Source organism: Acomys russatus, chromosome 19 (genome assembly GCF_903995435.1).
Source record: "Acomys russatus chromosome 19, mAcoRus1.1, whole genome shotgun sequence".
In the NCBI taxonomy this organism is placed as follows: domain Eukaryota; kingdom Metazoa; phylum Chordata; class Mammalia; order Rodentia; family Muridae; genus Acomys; species Acomys russatus.
Genome location: NC_067155.1, coordinates 1946976 through 1962431, shown reverse-complemented (window position 1 = coordinate 1962431; position 15456 = coordinate 1946976). Strand labels below are relative to the sequence as shown.

Sequence of the window (15456 nt, the reverse complement as noted above, 5' to 3'; positions counted from 1 at the left end):
ACACACAGATGTTTGCTATTTGCCATGGAGTCCTCGAAAAGCCAGCGATGGGCAGTTTAGGGCCGTGTGCATCCCTTTCTTCAACACATTAGCTTGCCCTTGGGTACTTTTTCTTTTGGTTTCGTGTTTAATTAATTTATTAATTGACTTACTTTACATCCAGATCGAAGCTTCTCCTTCCTCTCCTCCTCCTGGTCCCTTCCTCTCCCCCTCTCCCCAGTCCTCCTGTCCCCCCCCCCCCTTAGTTAAGCAACAGAAAGCTGACCAGCACAGACAGACCCTAGGGCCATGTAACAGACATCTGGGGGTGTAGGGACACGATCCTGTCCACATTTAGTTAGCACCTGGTGATGGACCAGTGATATCAGCATGAACTGAAAGGACAAAAGCTAGTTCTTTCTTCCCTCCCAAGAAATGGGCTTCCCCCTGTGGTCCTGGGGGAGGGCTTGTTCACTCCTCACAACCCCAGCTCCTCCTCACAACCCCAGCTCCTCCTCACAACCCCAGCCCCTCCTCACAACCCCAGCCCCTCCTCCAACCCCAGCCCCTCCTCACAACCCAGCTCCTCCTCACACCCCAGCTCCTTCTCACAACCCCAGCTCCTCCTCACAACCCCAGCCCCTCCTCACAACTCCAGCTCCTCCTCACAACCCCAGCTCCTCCTCACAACCCCAGCTCCTCCTCACAACCCCAGCCCCTCCTCACAACCCCAGCCCCTCCTCACAACCCCAGCCCCTCCTCACAACTCCAGCTCCTCCTCACAACCCCAGCCCCTCCTCACAATCACAGCTCCTCCTCACAACCCCAGCTCCTCCTCACAACTCCAGCCCCTCCTCACAACCCCAGCTCCTCCTCACAACCCCAGCTCCTCCTCACAACCCCAGCCCCTCCTCACAACTCCAGCTCCTCCTCACAACCCCAGCTCCTCCTCACAACCCCAGCCCCTCCTCACAACCCCAGCTCCTCCTCACAACCCCAGCCCCTCCTCACAACCCCAGCCCCTCCTCACAACCCCAGCTCCTCCTCACAACCCCAGCCCCTCCTCACAACTCCAGCTCCTCCTCACAACCCCAGCTCCTCCTCACAACCCCAGCCCCTCCTCACAACCTCAGCTCCTCCTCACAACCCCAGCTCCTCCTCACAACCCCAGCTCCTCCTCACAACCCCAGCCCCTCCTCACAACCTCAGCTCCTCCTCACAACCCCAGCTCCTCCTCACAACCCCAGCTCCTCCTCACAAACCCAGCCCCTCCTCACACTCCAGCCCCCTCCTCACAACCCCAGCTCCTCCTCACAACCCCAGCTCCTCCTCACAACCCCAGCCCCTCCTCACAACCCCAGCCCCTCCTCACAACCCCAGCTCCTCCTCACAACCCCAGCTTCTCCTCACAACCTCAGCTCCTCCTCACAACCCCAGCTCCTCCTCATAACCTCAGCTCCTCCTACTCCTGGTCTCCATCCTGTTGGGCAGCAAGGAGCTGGGGGGTGGGGGGAGTGGGTGTCTGGGAATGAGAGATCCTGCCTCATCCTAGAGGCCCAGAAGAGCTGGAAGGAAACCAAAGCAAAGTAGGGCGGGTCCTAGGTTTACTCTGAGAATTTGGGGCTTTTGTCTGGAGCCAGTCTTGAGGGTATCTCCCCCCCCCCCCCACCGGAAGTGATTGGTCGTCCGCTGTTTTGTAGCGGTCTAGGCGCTTTGTGTTGGTGCTAGACTGAAGGATGTGGCATGCGGAGGGAAGACAGGCTGGTGTCTTCCCTCACCAGGCTAGGATGGGAAGGGGCAGAGGCAGGTCCAGTGCCGTTGCCAGGCTGTTAATAGCACCCTGTGCAGCTAGCTGGCGGTGACCTCAGGCCAACCTCTTCCCCAGTGAGGCCCTGAGTAAGACCAGGCTGGGATGCAGGGACTCAGATAAGGATGCACATAAAGTTACCTACCGACGGAAGAGTCAAGTGAGCGTGCAAGAGAGTGGCAGGAAGTTCTTAAGGCTGTCGTTCTGGGTGCCGGACTGCACCAGCATGAGAGCCTGGCTTCCTGTATCCAGGGTGTTAACTAGGACAGGAAATTTTTCTGTGCAACCAGAGACTTTGCAAATTTGACTCCATGCAAAGAGGAAAAGGCAAAGGCATGGCATAGTGCTACAAGCCTGAAGTTCCAACACTGAGGAGGCTGAGGATCCTCAGTGGGAGGCAGCTTGCACGACATAGCAAGACCCTATGCTTTAAAAAAAAAATTTAAAAAAAAAAAAAAAAAAAAAAGGAAAAAAGGGTTGAAAAGGCTATTTGGCCATTAAGAGCTCCAGATTCAACCCTAGGCTCACAACCACCCATAACTCCAGTTCCGGTGGATCCGATGCCCTCCTCTGGCGTCCACAAGCACAAAGCATGCACGTGGTATGTAGACATATGTAGGCAAAAAAAAAAAAAAAAAAAAAAAAAAAAAAAAAAAAAACCCACACACATAAAAGCAAACGAGAAATACATTAAAAAAAGAAAAAAGAATTAGAGTGATATTTTTTCCCCCCTGCATCTGCAAGACCCTGGGTTTGATGACTCCCAACACAAAGGGAAAACTGGACTAGATCAAGTGTAAGATTTGATTTTTTTTTTTAAATTCTGTGTGTGCATGTGCAAGCATGTGTGCCTGCAGATGTCCACAGAACACAGAGCTGTCCGGGTCCTCTGGAGCTGGAGTTACAGGTGGTTCTGAGTTGCCTGCTGTGGGTACTGGGAATTGAACTCGGGTCCCCTTGAAGGGCAGCGCTCACTCCTGTAACTATGGAGCTGTTTCTTCAACCTCCCCCCCCCGCCCAGAGACTCTGCTTAGTAATGTGCCAGACAGGACATAGGAACACCTCAACTCTTGGTTCTTTGCTCACAAAAAGTCATAAAACATGAGCGTGGAGAAGAAGGAGACATACAGGTTGCTGTACTGGTACCCTGTATTGTACACACACACAGGGAAACCAAGGCTGCTTCCTGGTTTGTGGAGAAAATGAGTTTTCTCCTCCCTCCATTCCCCCCCATGCCCCTCTACCCCACCCCACCCCCGTCACTCCTCTGACCTATGTCTGTCTGCTTTCTTCTTAAGTTTGTCTGTTCCTTTGTTTGTTTGAGACAGGACCCAAATAGGACAAGCTGACCTTGAACTTGGTATGTGGCTGAGGATTTTGAACACCTGGTCCTCCAGCCTCCCACCTCTTGAGACCTGAGACCGTAGGTGTGTGCCAGCGTGCTTTGCTCTCAAGGTGTTAAAAGTCAAGAGCCTGTGACGTCCTTAGACGGAGGAGGAGTATGGTGATTTGCACAGCACAGAGTGGTGCCTATCCCTGGGCGTCCGTTGTAACAAAGAACCCATGGTTGGCATCTTCGGCTCGGTGTAAGGAAACTTCCCACTGTTGGGGTCTGAACCCATTGGTCTTTTTCAGTGAGGTAGTAAGGTTCCTGACTCAAAAGTGTGCCAACATGCATCGAAGGAGCCTCAGGAGTCTGGACAAGGCTGGCGCTAGAGTGTAGGGGAGGCCAGCTCTCCCAAGAGCCCAGACTTTCCTGGCATGAGGGCTTGCTCCTTTTCCTCCAGGTCAGATTTTGCTCCCCCCAGGGAGTGTGGCCATGTTTCCTTGTCAACACTAACATCTTACATCATGTCCGTTAAGATCGACAGTGTCCTTAGATGGCACTTGATACTGTTGTCCATCGCTTAAAAGAGTATTAGAGTCTGTTGGGGATGAGACAGGAGCTGGGCCCATCAGCAATGACGTATATATGAATGGGACTTCAGATAGCTGTCCACGGTGCAGATGTGTCCATGGAGGGCGTGGGAGCCGGGCAAGTCCTGCCACAGTTGCCCATTTTCTCTTTTCCACCTCACCATGCTACTGTAGACACCCCCGTGTGTGCTGCTGGCTTCTGGTTCCCTATAGTGTCCTATAGTGATTGCTGCCTGTGAATTAATCTTCCCCCCTCCCCCATTCTTAATTCTGCGCAAGCTCCAGAGGGGGAAACAACGGGTCAGAGTGTGGTGGTCAGTGCTCTGGCACAAGAAGAAGGGCCTGTCCACGACACAGGGGCTTGGGTTGCAATATTCATTTTATTTCTCCACGTTGGGCAGAAATCCCCAGCCTGAGCAGTCTAACGGTGGAAGGATTTATCTCAGCTCCCTGTTTCAAGGATATTTCCATTTCCTTCCTGGAGGCAAGAATGGAGTCCAGTCACGTATTGCCAGGCAAGAAGCAGAGTGCTCAGGCCAGAAACAACCCGGTCCCAGGAACCTAGTCTGCAGGCGAGCTTACAGTCTCAGGCCACGAGTCCCTAAAGCAGAAGCGCTATCAAAGCACCAAGTTTGTTGTTGTTGTTTGTTTTGTTTTGTTTTGTTTGGAGACAGGGTCTCTCTGTGTGTGGCCCTGGCTGTCCTGAAACTCACTCTGTAGACCAGGCTGGCCTCGAACTCACAGAGATCCACATGCCTGTGCCTCCCTGAGTGCTGGGATTAAAGGCGTGCACCACCAACCGCCCGGTTTAGGACCAAGTTTTGAAAACACTTTATTCTGTCAAGGAGATTGCACATTGAGATCCTGAGAGCATCTGTCCTTGTCTGTGTGGGGCCTCTGCTCCCCCTTAGGCCGCTGGCAGCAGCACAGGCCATGTGTCCTTCCCATTCCAGACTGCACAGCAGAGTCCCTTCCTTAGTGCTTGGGGCCACCCACTGAGTTTCCAGAGAAGGAAATCCAGGTTACTCTTTATAGCCGCCCTCTGAAGGGAGGGCCTACTCGGTGCCACAGCCTCCGCTGTGCTGTCTGCACAGCCCTCATCAGTCGGCCCCAGACTGGGTCGACTCTGACATTTGGTCACTTGCCTCCAGCCCAACCTTCTTCCAGATTGGCTCTCCGGAGGCATTTGTGAGTTGAGACTTCTAGAATGTTCTGCAGATTGGGGAAAGTTATGAAGGGGATAGTTACCAACGTTGCCTGTCTCTGTTCTGACTCAGGGCTCATGTTCTTTGCTGGATCTGCAGGCAGAGTCTCCCTCAGGCTACGCGATGACCCCTGCACTTTCTGTCAGTGCATGGCCTCAGGGTCCAGGCTCACCACAGCATCATGCTCGGTGGCCATTTCTCTTTACTGTTTTCTTGCTTGCTTGCATGCTTGCTTCTATTTTCTGTTTTCTTCCTTCCTTCCTTTTTTTTTCCTGTTTTGTTTTGTTTTGTTTTTTGAGACAGGGGTCCTCTGTGTAACCTTGGCTGTCCTGGACTCGCTTTGCAGATCAAGCTGGCCTCGAACTCACAGCGATCCGCCTGCGTCTGCCTCCCGAGTGCTGGGATTACAGGCGTGCGCCACCGTGCCCGGCTTCTTTTCCGTTCCTTGTTGATACAGATCTCCCTATGGGATCCTCTTGCCTCAGCCTCCTGGATGCTAGGATGGGTGACAGGTGTAGGCCACCGTTCTCAGCTCTTCTGGACATTTCTAAAGGGTGTCGTCTGACTCATAGTCAAGTTTCTTGCTTCCTACTGTGCAGTTAAAGAGCAGTGTCCTGTTCTAGAACCTGGGATCCCGTTCTCATGCAAGATCTCACCATCATCGAACATAACCCTCCCCGGTGGTTCAGCTTAGGAATTGTGGTGCTCGGAATAAATGCAGATTTGATGGTGCCGTAGGAGCGATGCTGCTGGAATTGGGCGGAGTAGCTGTATGCTTTTCAATGAGCCAAATTCATTAGAAAAAAATATTTTTTAAAAAAATTTATGATGTAAAATTCACCTGCAACAAATCTCTTGTTTGTTCTACAAACAAGATACCTCTTTCTTTCCTAAGAACGTTGATTTTTTGTTTTTGTTTTTTAAATCACTTTAACAATTACCAGTGCCATATCCCTGCCCCTCACTTAGCCTTGACCATTTGAAGCCGACTTATAAAGACCTCTTCAGGTAGGCTGGTGGCCTAGAACTAACTATGTAGAACAGGCTGGCCCCAAACCCACCCTGTTGCCTCTGCCTCCCTGGTGCCGCAGTTACAAGTGTGTGTCACACACCCGTATGCACTTTAGTTCCCCATAGGGGAAAAAAAAAACACCCCAGCAGACCTCCCCTTTCTCCTGTAACTTAGAGCTGTTGCTCATGCAGGGTTGGTCACGCAGAGCATAGATAAGACCACCCGGGTATAGCATAAGAAAAATGGAAACATTGTAGCACAGTGTTGCGCTGGCTGCCACAGGTGGCCCCAGGGCTCTGGGCCCTGTGTAGGGGTGGGGGTTCTTCCATGACTCCCAGCTGCTGGGCTCTGCTGTCCACCTGCTCAGGAATGGCTGCCGGCTCTCCATTCCCCAATCCAAGGCCTCCAGAAAGACAGATTCCCTGTAGGATACCCATGGAGCTTGTGCTGAGTAAATATTGACAGAGTAGTCTAAAGAGCAAACACTTTGACATTTGTAAGGTCCACAGCAGGTCTTGTATATATTTATACAGCAGGAGTGAGCTCTGCATACCGATTTCCCTGAACCTGCTCTCATATAATTCCACAAGATGGTGAGGGGCTGTGGGGGTGGGGGAGTGGCTGAGCATGTGGGAACAGGGCCAGCGCTGGGTGGTAGCGCCACTCCCTGTTTTCTGTCCCACCCAGAACACTTCAGGCCCCCACCCCTAGTAAGAATCTTACTCTGGTTTTCTTCTTCTTCTTCTTCTTCTTCTTCTTCTTCTTCTTCTTCTTCTTCTTCTTCTTCTTCTTCTTCTTTTTCTTCTTCTTCTTCTTTTTCTTCTTTCTTCTTTCTTTCTTCTTCTTCTTCGTCTTCTTCTCTTCTTCTCTTCTCTTCTTTCTTTTCTTCTTTTCTTCTTCTTCTCTCTCGTCTTCTTCTTCTTCTTCTTTTTCTTCTTCTCTTCTTCTTCGTCTTTCTCTTTTCTCTTCTTTCTTTCTTCTCTTCCTTCTTTCTTCTCTTTTCTTCGCTTCTTCTTCTTCTTCTTCTTCTTTTCTCTTCTTCTTTTTCTTCTTCTTCTTCTTTCTTCTTCTTCTTCTTCTTCTTCTTCTTCTTCTTCTAAGACTCACTTTTCTAGAAAAATGAAAAGGAGGGAAAATAAAAAACCTCACAATCTTTGGTTTTAATGTATTATAATTGACGAACTTTCTTTTTACTCGGTAAAAATTTTATTGATGTTTTTGTACTTTATATTTATTAAAGACTGAGCCTCAAAAATGTAATGAGTGGGGGGAAAAGCTTGCTTAATTTAAATTGTGAGTCTGTCTGTTAAGGAATGCATTAGAGGCAGGAGAAGCATAAGACATATTAATTGACAGACAGGAACTGCTGTCTCTGAGGTTGATACAAGTAATTTATTACTTTAGAAGTGAATGCCACCTCCAGAACGTGCTTCATTAATTTCAAATTTAGTTTTAATTTCAAGCTGTTGCCCCTTGAGAAGAATAAGGTGGCAAATTATGTTTGAAGAGCAGATTTTTTTTTCTTTTTTTGCTCCAAAGAAACATCACATTTTAACTATTTAATTTTACAAATAAGTGTGCCCATGTCATTTGCCGCCTCCCTGAGAGCCAAGAATGTACCCTAGGCACAACCCACACTTGCTCACTGATGTCCTTTTTCTTTTTTCTCTCTTTCTCTCCTCTTCCTCTTCTTCGTTCCTCGCCTGTGGTCATGGCAGCCTACGTGTCTGACGAGCTGAAGGCAGCTGCCTTGGTACAGGACGACCTGGAAACCGAGGAGCGAGCGGCCGATGGGGAACCCTCAGCCAAGTACATGTGCCCGGAGAAGGAGCTCAGCAAGGCCTGCCCCAGCTACCAGAACTCGCCCGCTGCTGAGTTCTCCAGCCATGAAATGGACAGTGAATCCCACATCAGCGAGACCAGCGACCGCATGGCTGACTTTGAAAGCAGTTCCATCAAGAACGAGGAGGAGACCAAGGAGGTCCAGGGGCCGCTGGAGGACACCGCCGTGTCCGACAGCCTCGAGCAGATGAAAGCCGTGTACAACAACTTCCTGTCCAATTCCTATTGGTCCAACCTCAACCTCAACCTGCACCAGCCCTCCTCAGAGAACCATGGAGGCGGCAGCGGTGGTGGCGGCGGAGGCGGCAGCAGCAGCAGCAGCAGTAGCAGCAGCAGTAGCTGTGGCAGTGGGAGCTTTGACTGGCACCAGAGCGCCATGGCAAAGACCCTGCAGCAGGTGTCGCAGAGCCGCATGCTGCCCGAGCCCAGCCTGTTCAGCACCGTGCAGCTGTACCGCCAGAGCAGCAAGCTGTACGGCTCCATCTTCACCGGGGCCAGCAAGTTCCGCTGCAAAGACTGCAGCGCCGCCTACGATACCCTGGTGGAGCTGACGGTGCACATGAACGAGACGGGCCACTATCGCGATGACAACCATGAGTCGGACAGCAACAACCCAAAGCGCTGGTCCAAGCCTCGCAAGCGGTCTCTGCTGGAAATGGAAGGGAAGGAAGACGCCCAGAAAGTGCTGAAGTGCATGTACTGCGGCCACTCCTTCGAGTCCCTCCAAGACCTGAGTGTCCACATGATCAAAACTAAACACTACCAAAAAGTGCCTCTCAAGGAACCTGTCACCCCCGTCGCAGCCAAAATCATCCCTGCGGCTCGGAAGAAACCGTCTCTGGAGCTGGAGCTGCCTAGCTCCCCTGACTCCACCGGCGGAACCCCCAAAGCCACTCTCTCCGACACCAGCGATGCTTTGCAGAAGAACTCCAACCCTTACATCACGCCAAATAACCGGTACGGCCACCAGAACGGCGCCAGCTACGCATGGCACTTTGAGGCCCGCAAGTCTCAGATCCTCAAGTGCATGGAGTGTGGCAGCTCCCATGACACTCTCCAGGAGCTCACGGCCCACATGATGGTCACCGGCCACTTCATCAAGGTCACAAACTCGGCCATGAAGAAGGGCAAGCCCCTCATGGAGACACCCGTCACGCCCACTATCACCACCTTGGTGGACGAGAAGGTGCAGTCCGTGCCGCTGGCAGCCACCACCTTCACGTCCCCTTCCAACACACCCGCCAGTGTGTCCCCAAAGCTGACTGTGGAGGTCAAAAAGGAAGTGGACAAGGAGAGAGCGGCCATGGACGAGAAACCCAAGGAGAAGGACAAGACCAGCGAGGAGGAGGAGAAATATGATATTTCTTCCAAATACCACTATTTGACTGAAAACGACTTGGAGGAGAGCCCTAAGGGGGGACTCGATATCCTTAAATCCCTCGAAAACACGGTGACGTCCGCCATCAACAAAGCTCAGAATGGCACTCCCAGCTGGGGGGGCTATCCCAGCATCCACGCCGCCTACCAGCTCCCCAACATGATGAAGTTGTCCCTGGGGTCCTCGGGGAAGAGCACACCCCTGAAGCCCATGTTCGGTAACAGCGACATCGTGTCTCCCACCAAAACCCAGACCCTGGTCTCTCCTCCGCCCAGCAGCCAGACCTCCCCCATGCCCAAGACAAACTTCCATGCCATGGAGGAACTGGTGAAAAAAGTCACGGAGAAAGTCGCCAAGGTGGAGGAGAAGATGAAAGAGCCTGAAGGCAAGCTGTCGCCGCCCAAGCGGGCCACGCCGTCCCCATGTGGCAGCGAGCAGAGCGAGCCCATCAAGATGGAAGCCTCCAGTGACGGTGCCTTCAAGAGCCAGGAGAACAGCCCCAGCCCACCAAGGGATGCCTGCAAGGAGGTAAGCCCCACCGCAGAGCCGGTGGAGAACGGCAAGGAGCTGGTTAAGCCCCTGAGCGGAGGTCTCAGTGGTAGCACGGCCATCATCACGGACCACCCCCCAGAGCAGCCCTTTGTGAACCCTCTGAGTGCCCTGCAGTCGGTCATGAACATCCACCTGGGCAAGGCGGCCAAGCCCTCCCTCCCTGCCCTGGACCCCATGAGCATGCTCTTTAAGATGAGCAACAGTCTGGCGGAGAAGGCAGCCGTGGCCACCCCATCGCCTCTTCAGGCCAAGAAGGCGGAGCATCTGGACCGCTACTTCTACCACGCCAACAACGACCAGCCCATTGACCTGACAAAGGGAAAGAGTGACAAAGGTTGCTCTTTAGGTTCAGGGCTTTTGTCCCCCACGTCTACATCCCCAGCAACCTCCTCATCCACGGCGACAACGGCAAAGACATCCGCTGTCGTGTCGTTCATGTCAAACTCGCCGCTGCGCGAAAACGCCTTGTCAGATATATCGGACATGTTGAAGAACCTGACGGAGAGCCACACGTCCAAATCGTCCACCCCTTCCAGCATCTCGGAGAAGTCGGACGTTGACGGGGCCACCCTGGAAGAGGCCGAGGAGTCGACGCCGGCGCAGAAGAGGAAAGGCCGCCAGTCAAATTGGAATCCCCAGCACCTGCTGATCCTGCAGGCCCAGTTTGCGGCCAGCCTCCGGCAGACGTCGGAGGGCAAGTACGTTATGGCAGATCTGAGCCCCCAGGAGCGCATGCACATCTCCAGGTTTACCGGGCTCTCCATGACCACCATCAGCCACTGGCTGGCCAACGTGAAATACCAGCTCCGGAGGACAGGTGGGACGAAGTTCCTCAAAAACTTGGACACCGGCCACCCCGTGTTCTTTTGTAACGACTGCGCGTCGCAAATCAGGACTCCTTCCACGTACATCGGCCACCTAGAGTCACATCTGGGCTTCCGGCTGCGGGACCTGTCCAAACTGTCCACCGAACAGATTAACAATCAGATAGCACAAACCAAGTCGCCATCGGAAAAACTGGTGACGTCCTCCCCGGAGGAGGACCTGGGGACCTCCTATCAGTGCAAGCTTTGCAATCGGACCTTTGCGAGCAAGCATGCCGTCAAACTTCACCTCAGCAAAACGCACGGGAAGTCTCCAGAAGACCACCTTCTGTTTGTTTCTGAGCTGGAGAAGCAGTAGCCTTGACTCCCAGGGCGGACATGACTGGCGGGAAACGCTGAAGGCACCTTGAGGCTCCTCTCGCCTTGTCCTCAGCACATGGCGACGAGGACTGTTCTGGGCTGGAGTGTTCGGTAGGACTGTACAGTGTTCAATAGAGAGGCGCATATAATCAGCTGTTGTTACTGGTAAAATGACGAAGGTTAAAACGCAGTGCTAAGTGTTTGGAACTCTGTATAAATGGGATTTAATTGTGAGCATCATCCCCGCCCCCCCCCCCCCCAAGCTTCAAGCTGCATGCATTAACAGACAGTTTAATTAAGCATTTGTAACGAAACCAGGCACACTTTTTTCCACGAAACTCGGGTGTGCTGGCATTCCTCACCCTTTCATCTTTAGCCCTCTGAGTACTACGAAGCACTTTTGCATTAATTTGGTTAAAAAAAAAGATAAATAATAAAACAAAATAATAACGAATAATAATAATGTTATGAAACTCTGTTTTTAAACTCCTTACCAGCTTAGTTATAGGAAATAATAGGCACCTCCATTTATGCAGGTCTGCAGGGGTATAACACGCCTTGAAAATTTAAAAGAATATTATTTTCACATTGAAACATAGATGTATATATTGTATAAGATTTCAAACTCTTATGGAAAAATGTGACTGGTTAACTGACCCTTTTTTCTTGCATTTATAACAAGTGATTTATGTACCTACTATACCCTGGGCACAAGCCATGCCTCTGTATAGTGTATATTTCCTTATCTTTTCTTTTTTTATTTTTTAAAGGTTATTGTTGTTGTTTTTTTTTTACATGCAAACGTTGTAAATTATACAGAAAATACCACAGATAGCATTTATAAAGTATACAGAAGCATTATCTCAAAGCAAGGTATGATGTTTGTTTTACTATACGGCACATCTATATTGATAGAGGGTTCATGTTTAAATTATACATATTTATTAGCGTTCTATTATCATTTGTTTCGAGGCCAGGAAATCCATCCCTGGCAGGCATCATAACTATTTTGCACATGGTTCTTAAAGGTATTTATTAGAAATTAAAGGATGCTCAAAGTAAACTCAGTGCTCAAAGGGTTAAATCTATTCGAAAAGGATTAAAAAAAAAAGATTAAAAAAAAATAATGAACAACTTGTACTGTATTTCCTGAACATTGATAAAGCCTTTAAAATGTTTGTACTGTAATCCTTTGCTTAAACGTCCTGAGGCGTTCTGTGGGGACAACCTCTTTCACTTATTTATAAGCCCTCTCTGTTGCTAGTTCATGATGTGGAATGCTTTTTTTCTTTCTTTTTTCCTTCCTTCCTTCCTTCCTTCCTTCCTTTCTTTTTCTTTCTTTCTTTTTTTTTTTTTTTTTTTTTTCTTTAAATTTCAGTCGGTAACTTTGTTTTGTTCTTCCTAATTATTCTCCCAAGATCCCACACTGCAGTTTTATCTTGAGGCGTATGAAAGGTAACCCAGGGTTACCAGCTCGCCAAGCCATTCTGTTCTCCCTTTCTGGCAGTTAATTTGCAGAAATAACTGACAGCTGCCACCGTACGAGAACCTATGTATAAAATATTGGCATGTAAGCACCACAGACACCGTTACGCACCCTGTGCCCGGTTTTGTTGTTGTCAACGGCACACCATGATGTGACTGTTCATACTACCCCTTTTTTTCTACGGCAGCATTAAAATTGTCTTTTTGCTATAATTTTGTGTTGCGTTCACAATTATGTCTGAGATGTGCTACGACTAACGAGCACATTAAAATTAAATTGTATGCGATCTGTTTATGACTGACTCGGTTGCTGTGTCTGCCAGGTGCTGGCAGTCGGTGGCTGCGCGCAAATCAGGGGAGTTCCAGTGAACTTTGGTGCTCATGAGGAAAGTGGGGAGAGGCTTGCAGAGCATTTCTCCCCCCGCCCCCCCCCCAGGGACAAAACTTGGAAAGAAATCTAGCCTATGGGCAAGGAACATCAGAGTAAAATCTCCACTGTCGGAACGTCCTTTGGGTCACATTGGACAGCTGTCCTGGGTGGGGCTGGTCTCCCTTCTCGATGCCTTCCATAGTGTTCCCAGGCTGAAGGGGGGGTCTCTAGAAGACTCTACACATGATGGTTCATTCTTGGTAACTTAAGGTTTTCAAAGAGCGGAAAGCAGAGGGGAACCAGACATCTAGACTTTGGGGTCACCTGCCCCTTCTCAAGAGAAAGCAGCCAGAGATAACCAGGTTGGGTAGAGGGCGGGAGGAGACCAAGCCCATCCGGGGTGGGGTGGGGGGGCGGATGGGAGAGGTGGGGGGTGGGGGTGGCGCGTGGAGGCAGGAAGCGTTTATATGATAATCACAAGCTTTTATTGGCCCTGGCAAATCACTCCAACAAAATGCTGAGAACGTCGCGCAACACTGTAAAATACCTTTATTACTATGTTCAAACTAGTCTTGCAGTCAAGGCAGAATCGGAGCTCCTAACCTAGAATTATACAAATGAGGAACGTGATACATCCGTGTAATACATAAAACACCTCAACTTGAAGGGGGAAGAAAAGAGATACTCTTTTATTAAAAATTTAAATTAAGCCCTTTCAAAAATGTGCAGCAACACGCCCACGGGTTCTCCCTCTGCTCCCACCCTCCTTTCTGTCAAGGCAAGTCCAAATGTGCCATCTACTCTGTTTTCCCTCAGTAATCTCTCCCTTCCCACCCACCCCCTTTTTCTTTTCCTGGTTTCAGAAAGAACTCCACTGGAATTTAGCACGGGGCTCCTGGCATGTAGTGACACAGGCGCTCTATTGCAGCCTCGTGACTTGGGCACACAGGTAGGACTCAGCCTCAGAGTCCAGGGTCTGCCCCACTCCGCGCCTCCAGCACGGCCGGCCCCGTGTCTTTCCCGTTAGCACCTACGTGAAGGAGGCTGAGGGACACTAATGTTCTCCCTCGCAGGGTACCTGCCACTGTCCTAGAACCTGGCTTAGGAGACAGAGGGCACCGCCCCCCGCATCCCCACTGTATCTTCTGCATCTTTGCATCCTGAAGGCCAGATTTCTACTCTTGAATTTTTCACAGGTTAAATATAGCATCGGTTTATTAGAATCCAAAGTCCTGCATCTAACAGATTACACTGACAACACTCTCGTCATCACCAGGGCCCATGTGGCTTGAAGGGAGCTGGGATTTGTGTGAGTGATGGTGCAGCCCCCCCTCTCACCCCCCACCCCTTCACAGTTGTGAAGGGCCCAACGCTCTGCATCTCCTCCTCTCCCTCCCCCAAGATTATTATCAGGGATGTTCAATTTAGGGGTGGGGAGGGGGGAGATGTGGAAATTTATAGTCAGGGTAGGTAGTGAGTGATATACTCAGTTGGCGTCTTGGACTCAGCCCACTGGTACTGACGGAAACCCACAGTGAATTCTACTAAGTTAGTGCATTATATTGAATGTAAACCTCTCTTTGCAAAAAAGAGAGTCTACTTAACATTGGGAGGTGGGCCACTTCCCCCCCGCTCCCCGCATCACCAAACCCTGGCCTGGCAACAGGGTAGGCAACATGCATGAAGAATTTCAGATCATAGCTTTTTAAAGCCCCCAAATGAAAGCAGACCGTCGAAAGCGAATGCTGGGTCTGCTGTTGCCCACACAGTCTATGGCTGATGTGAATAGAAAAGGGGGGCAGGGTAACTGGTGGAACTGGTGCCTGAGTAGGTCTGCAGGCAGATCCTGGAAGGAGAGTGGATGTGCAGAGGGAGGGGCCTTTAATCCCAGGTGCATAGGTGACCCTGACCTCACCCACCCAAGCTCAGCCTCACTGTAGTACCGTGGTCTATCTTCCAGCCATCGCATTTACGCAGTGTCTTAAAATAACATTTGTGATAAATGTGCAATTTAACTAATTTATGGTGCTATGATGTGCTCAGGGCTACATGCAAGATGAAAATCTTAAATGGAGCTTGAACAGCTCAATTCACAACAAGGAATCAATATGCCACATCTTTAGCTATTCGCTGCAGTCAACATTTAGCAAAAAAAAAAAAAAAAAAAAAAAAAAAATCAAGGATGTATCTTTTAAATTTTAGGCAGCAAGAACTCTATAATTAAACAAAATCTTAGGTGAAAGTAAGAGCATTTGTGGTGAGGACCTGTCTCTAGTCACTTCTCATTCTGCAAAAGGATATATATATGTATATATATCCATCGCCATAGGGCAGCACTTCCCTGAGCGCCCTGCATTCAGTAGGAGGAGCTCAGGTGAGAGCCTTTGCGTCCCACAGAGCCTTCCCTGGCAGAGCCGGATCACTGCAGGTTGATAGGCTTCACTGCCCTTAGCCTCTGCAGTGTGACAATGTGTGTCAAGGTACACAGAAGTTCAGAAGGCCTATTCGCTGCCCAGCTCCATTTGGAGGGAACCTCCGTGAAGAGAGATGACACAGGAGCAGATGGAAAATGATCGTGGGTTCCAGAAACTTTCCAGTTACCTTTTTTTTTTTAAAAAAAAAGAGAAAATTAAATGATTTATTTTATTTTATTTTATTCAAATTCATCTGCACAGTTCCAGGCATAGGAACGCTATAATGGCGCTTTATTCTGTTGATAATTTAG

General features: G+C 50.0%; 1 protein-coding gene across 1 annotated transcript; it reads left to right on the top strand.

Annotated features, from left to right (window-relative positions):
* Positions 1–7639: 7639 nt before the first annotated feature.
* Tshz3 (teashirt zinc finger homeobox 3) lies at positions 7640–11638 on the top strand. The gene has a single exon (XM_051162180.1). The coding sequence runs from the start codon at positions 7734–7736 to the stop codon at positions 10872–10874; it is 3141 nt and encodes a 1046-aa protein (XP_051018137.1). The 5' UTR covers positions 7640–7733; the 3' UTR covers positions 10875–11638.
* The last annotated feature ends 3818 nt before the right edge of the window (positions 11639–15456 follow it).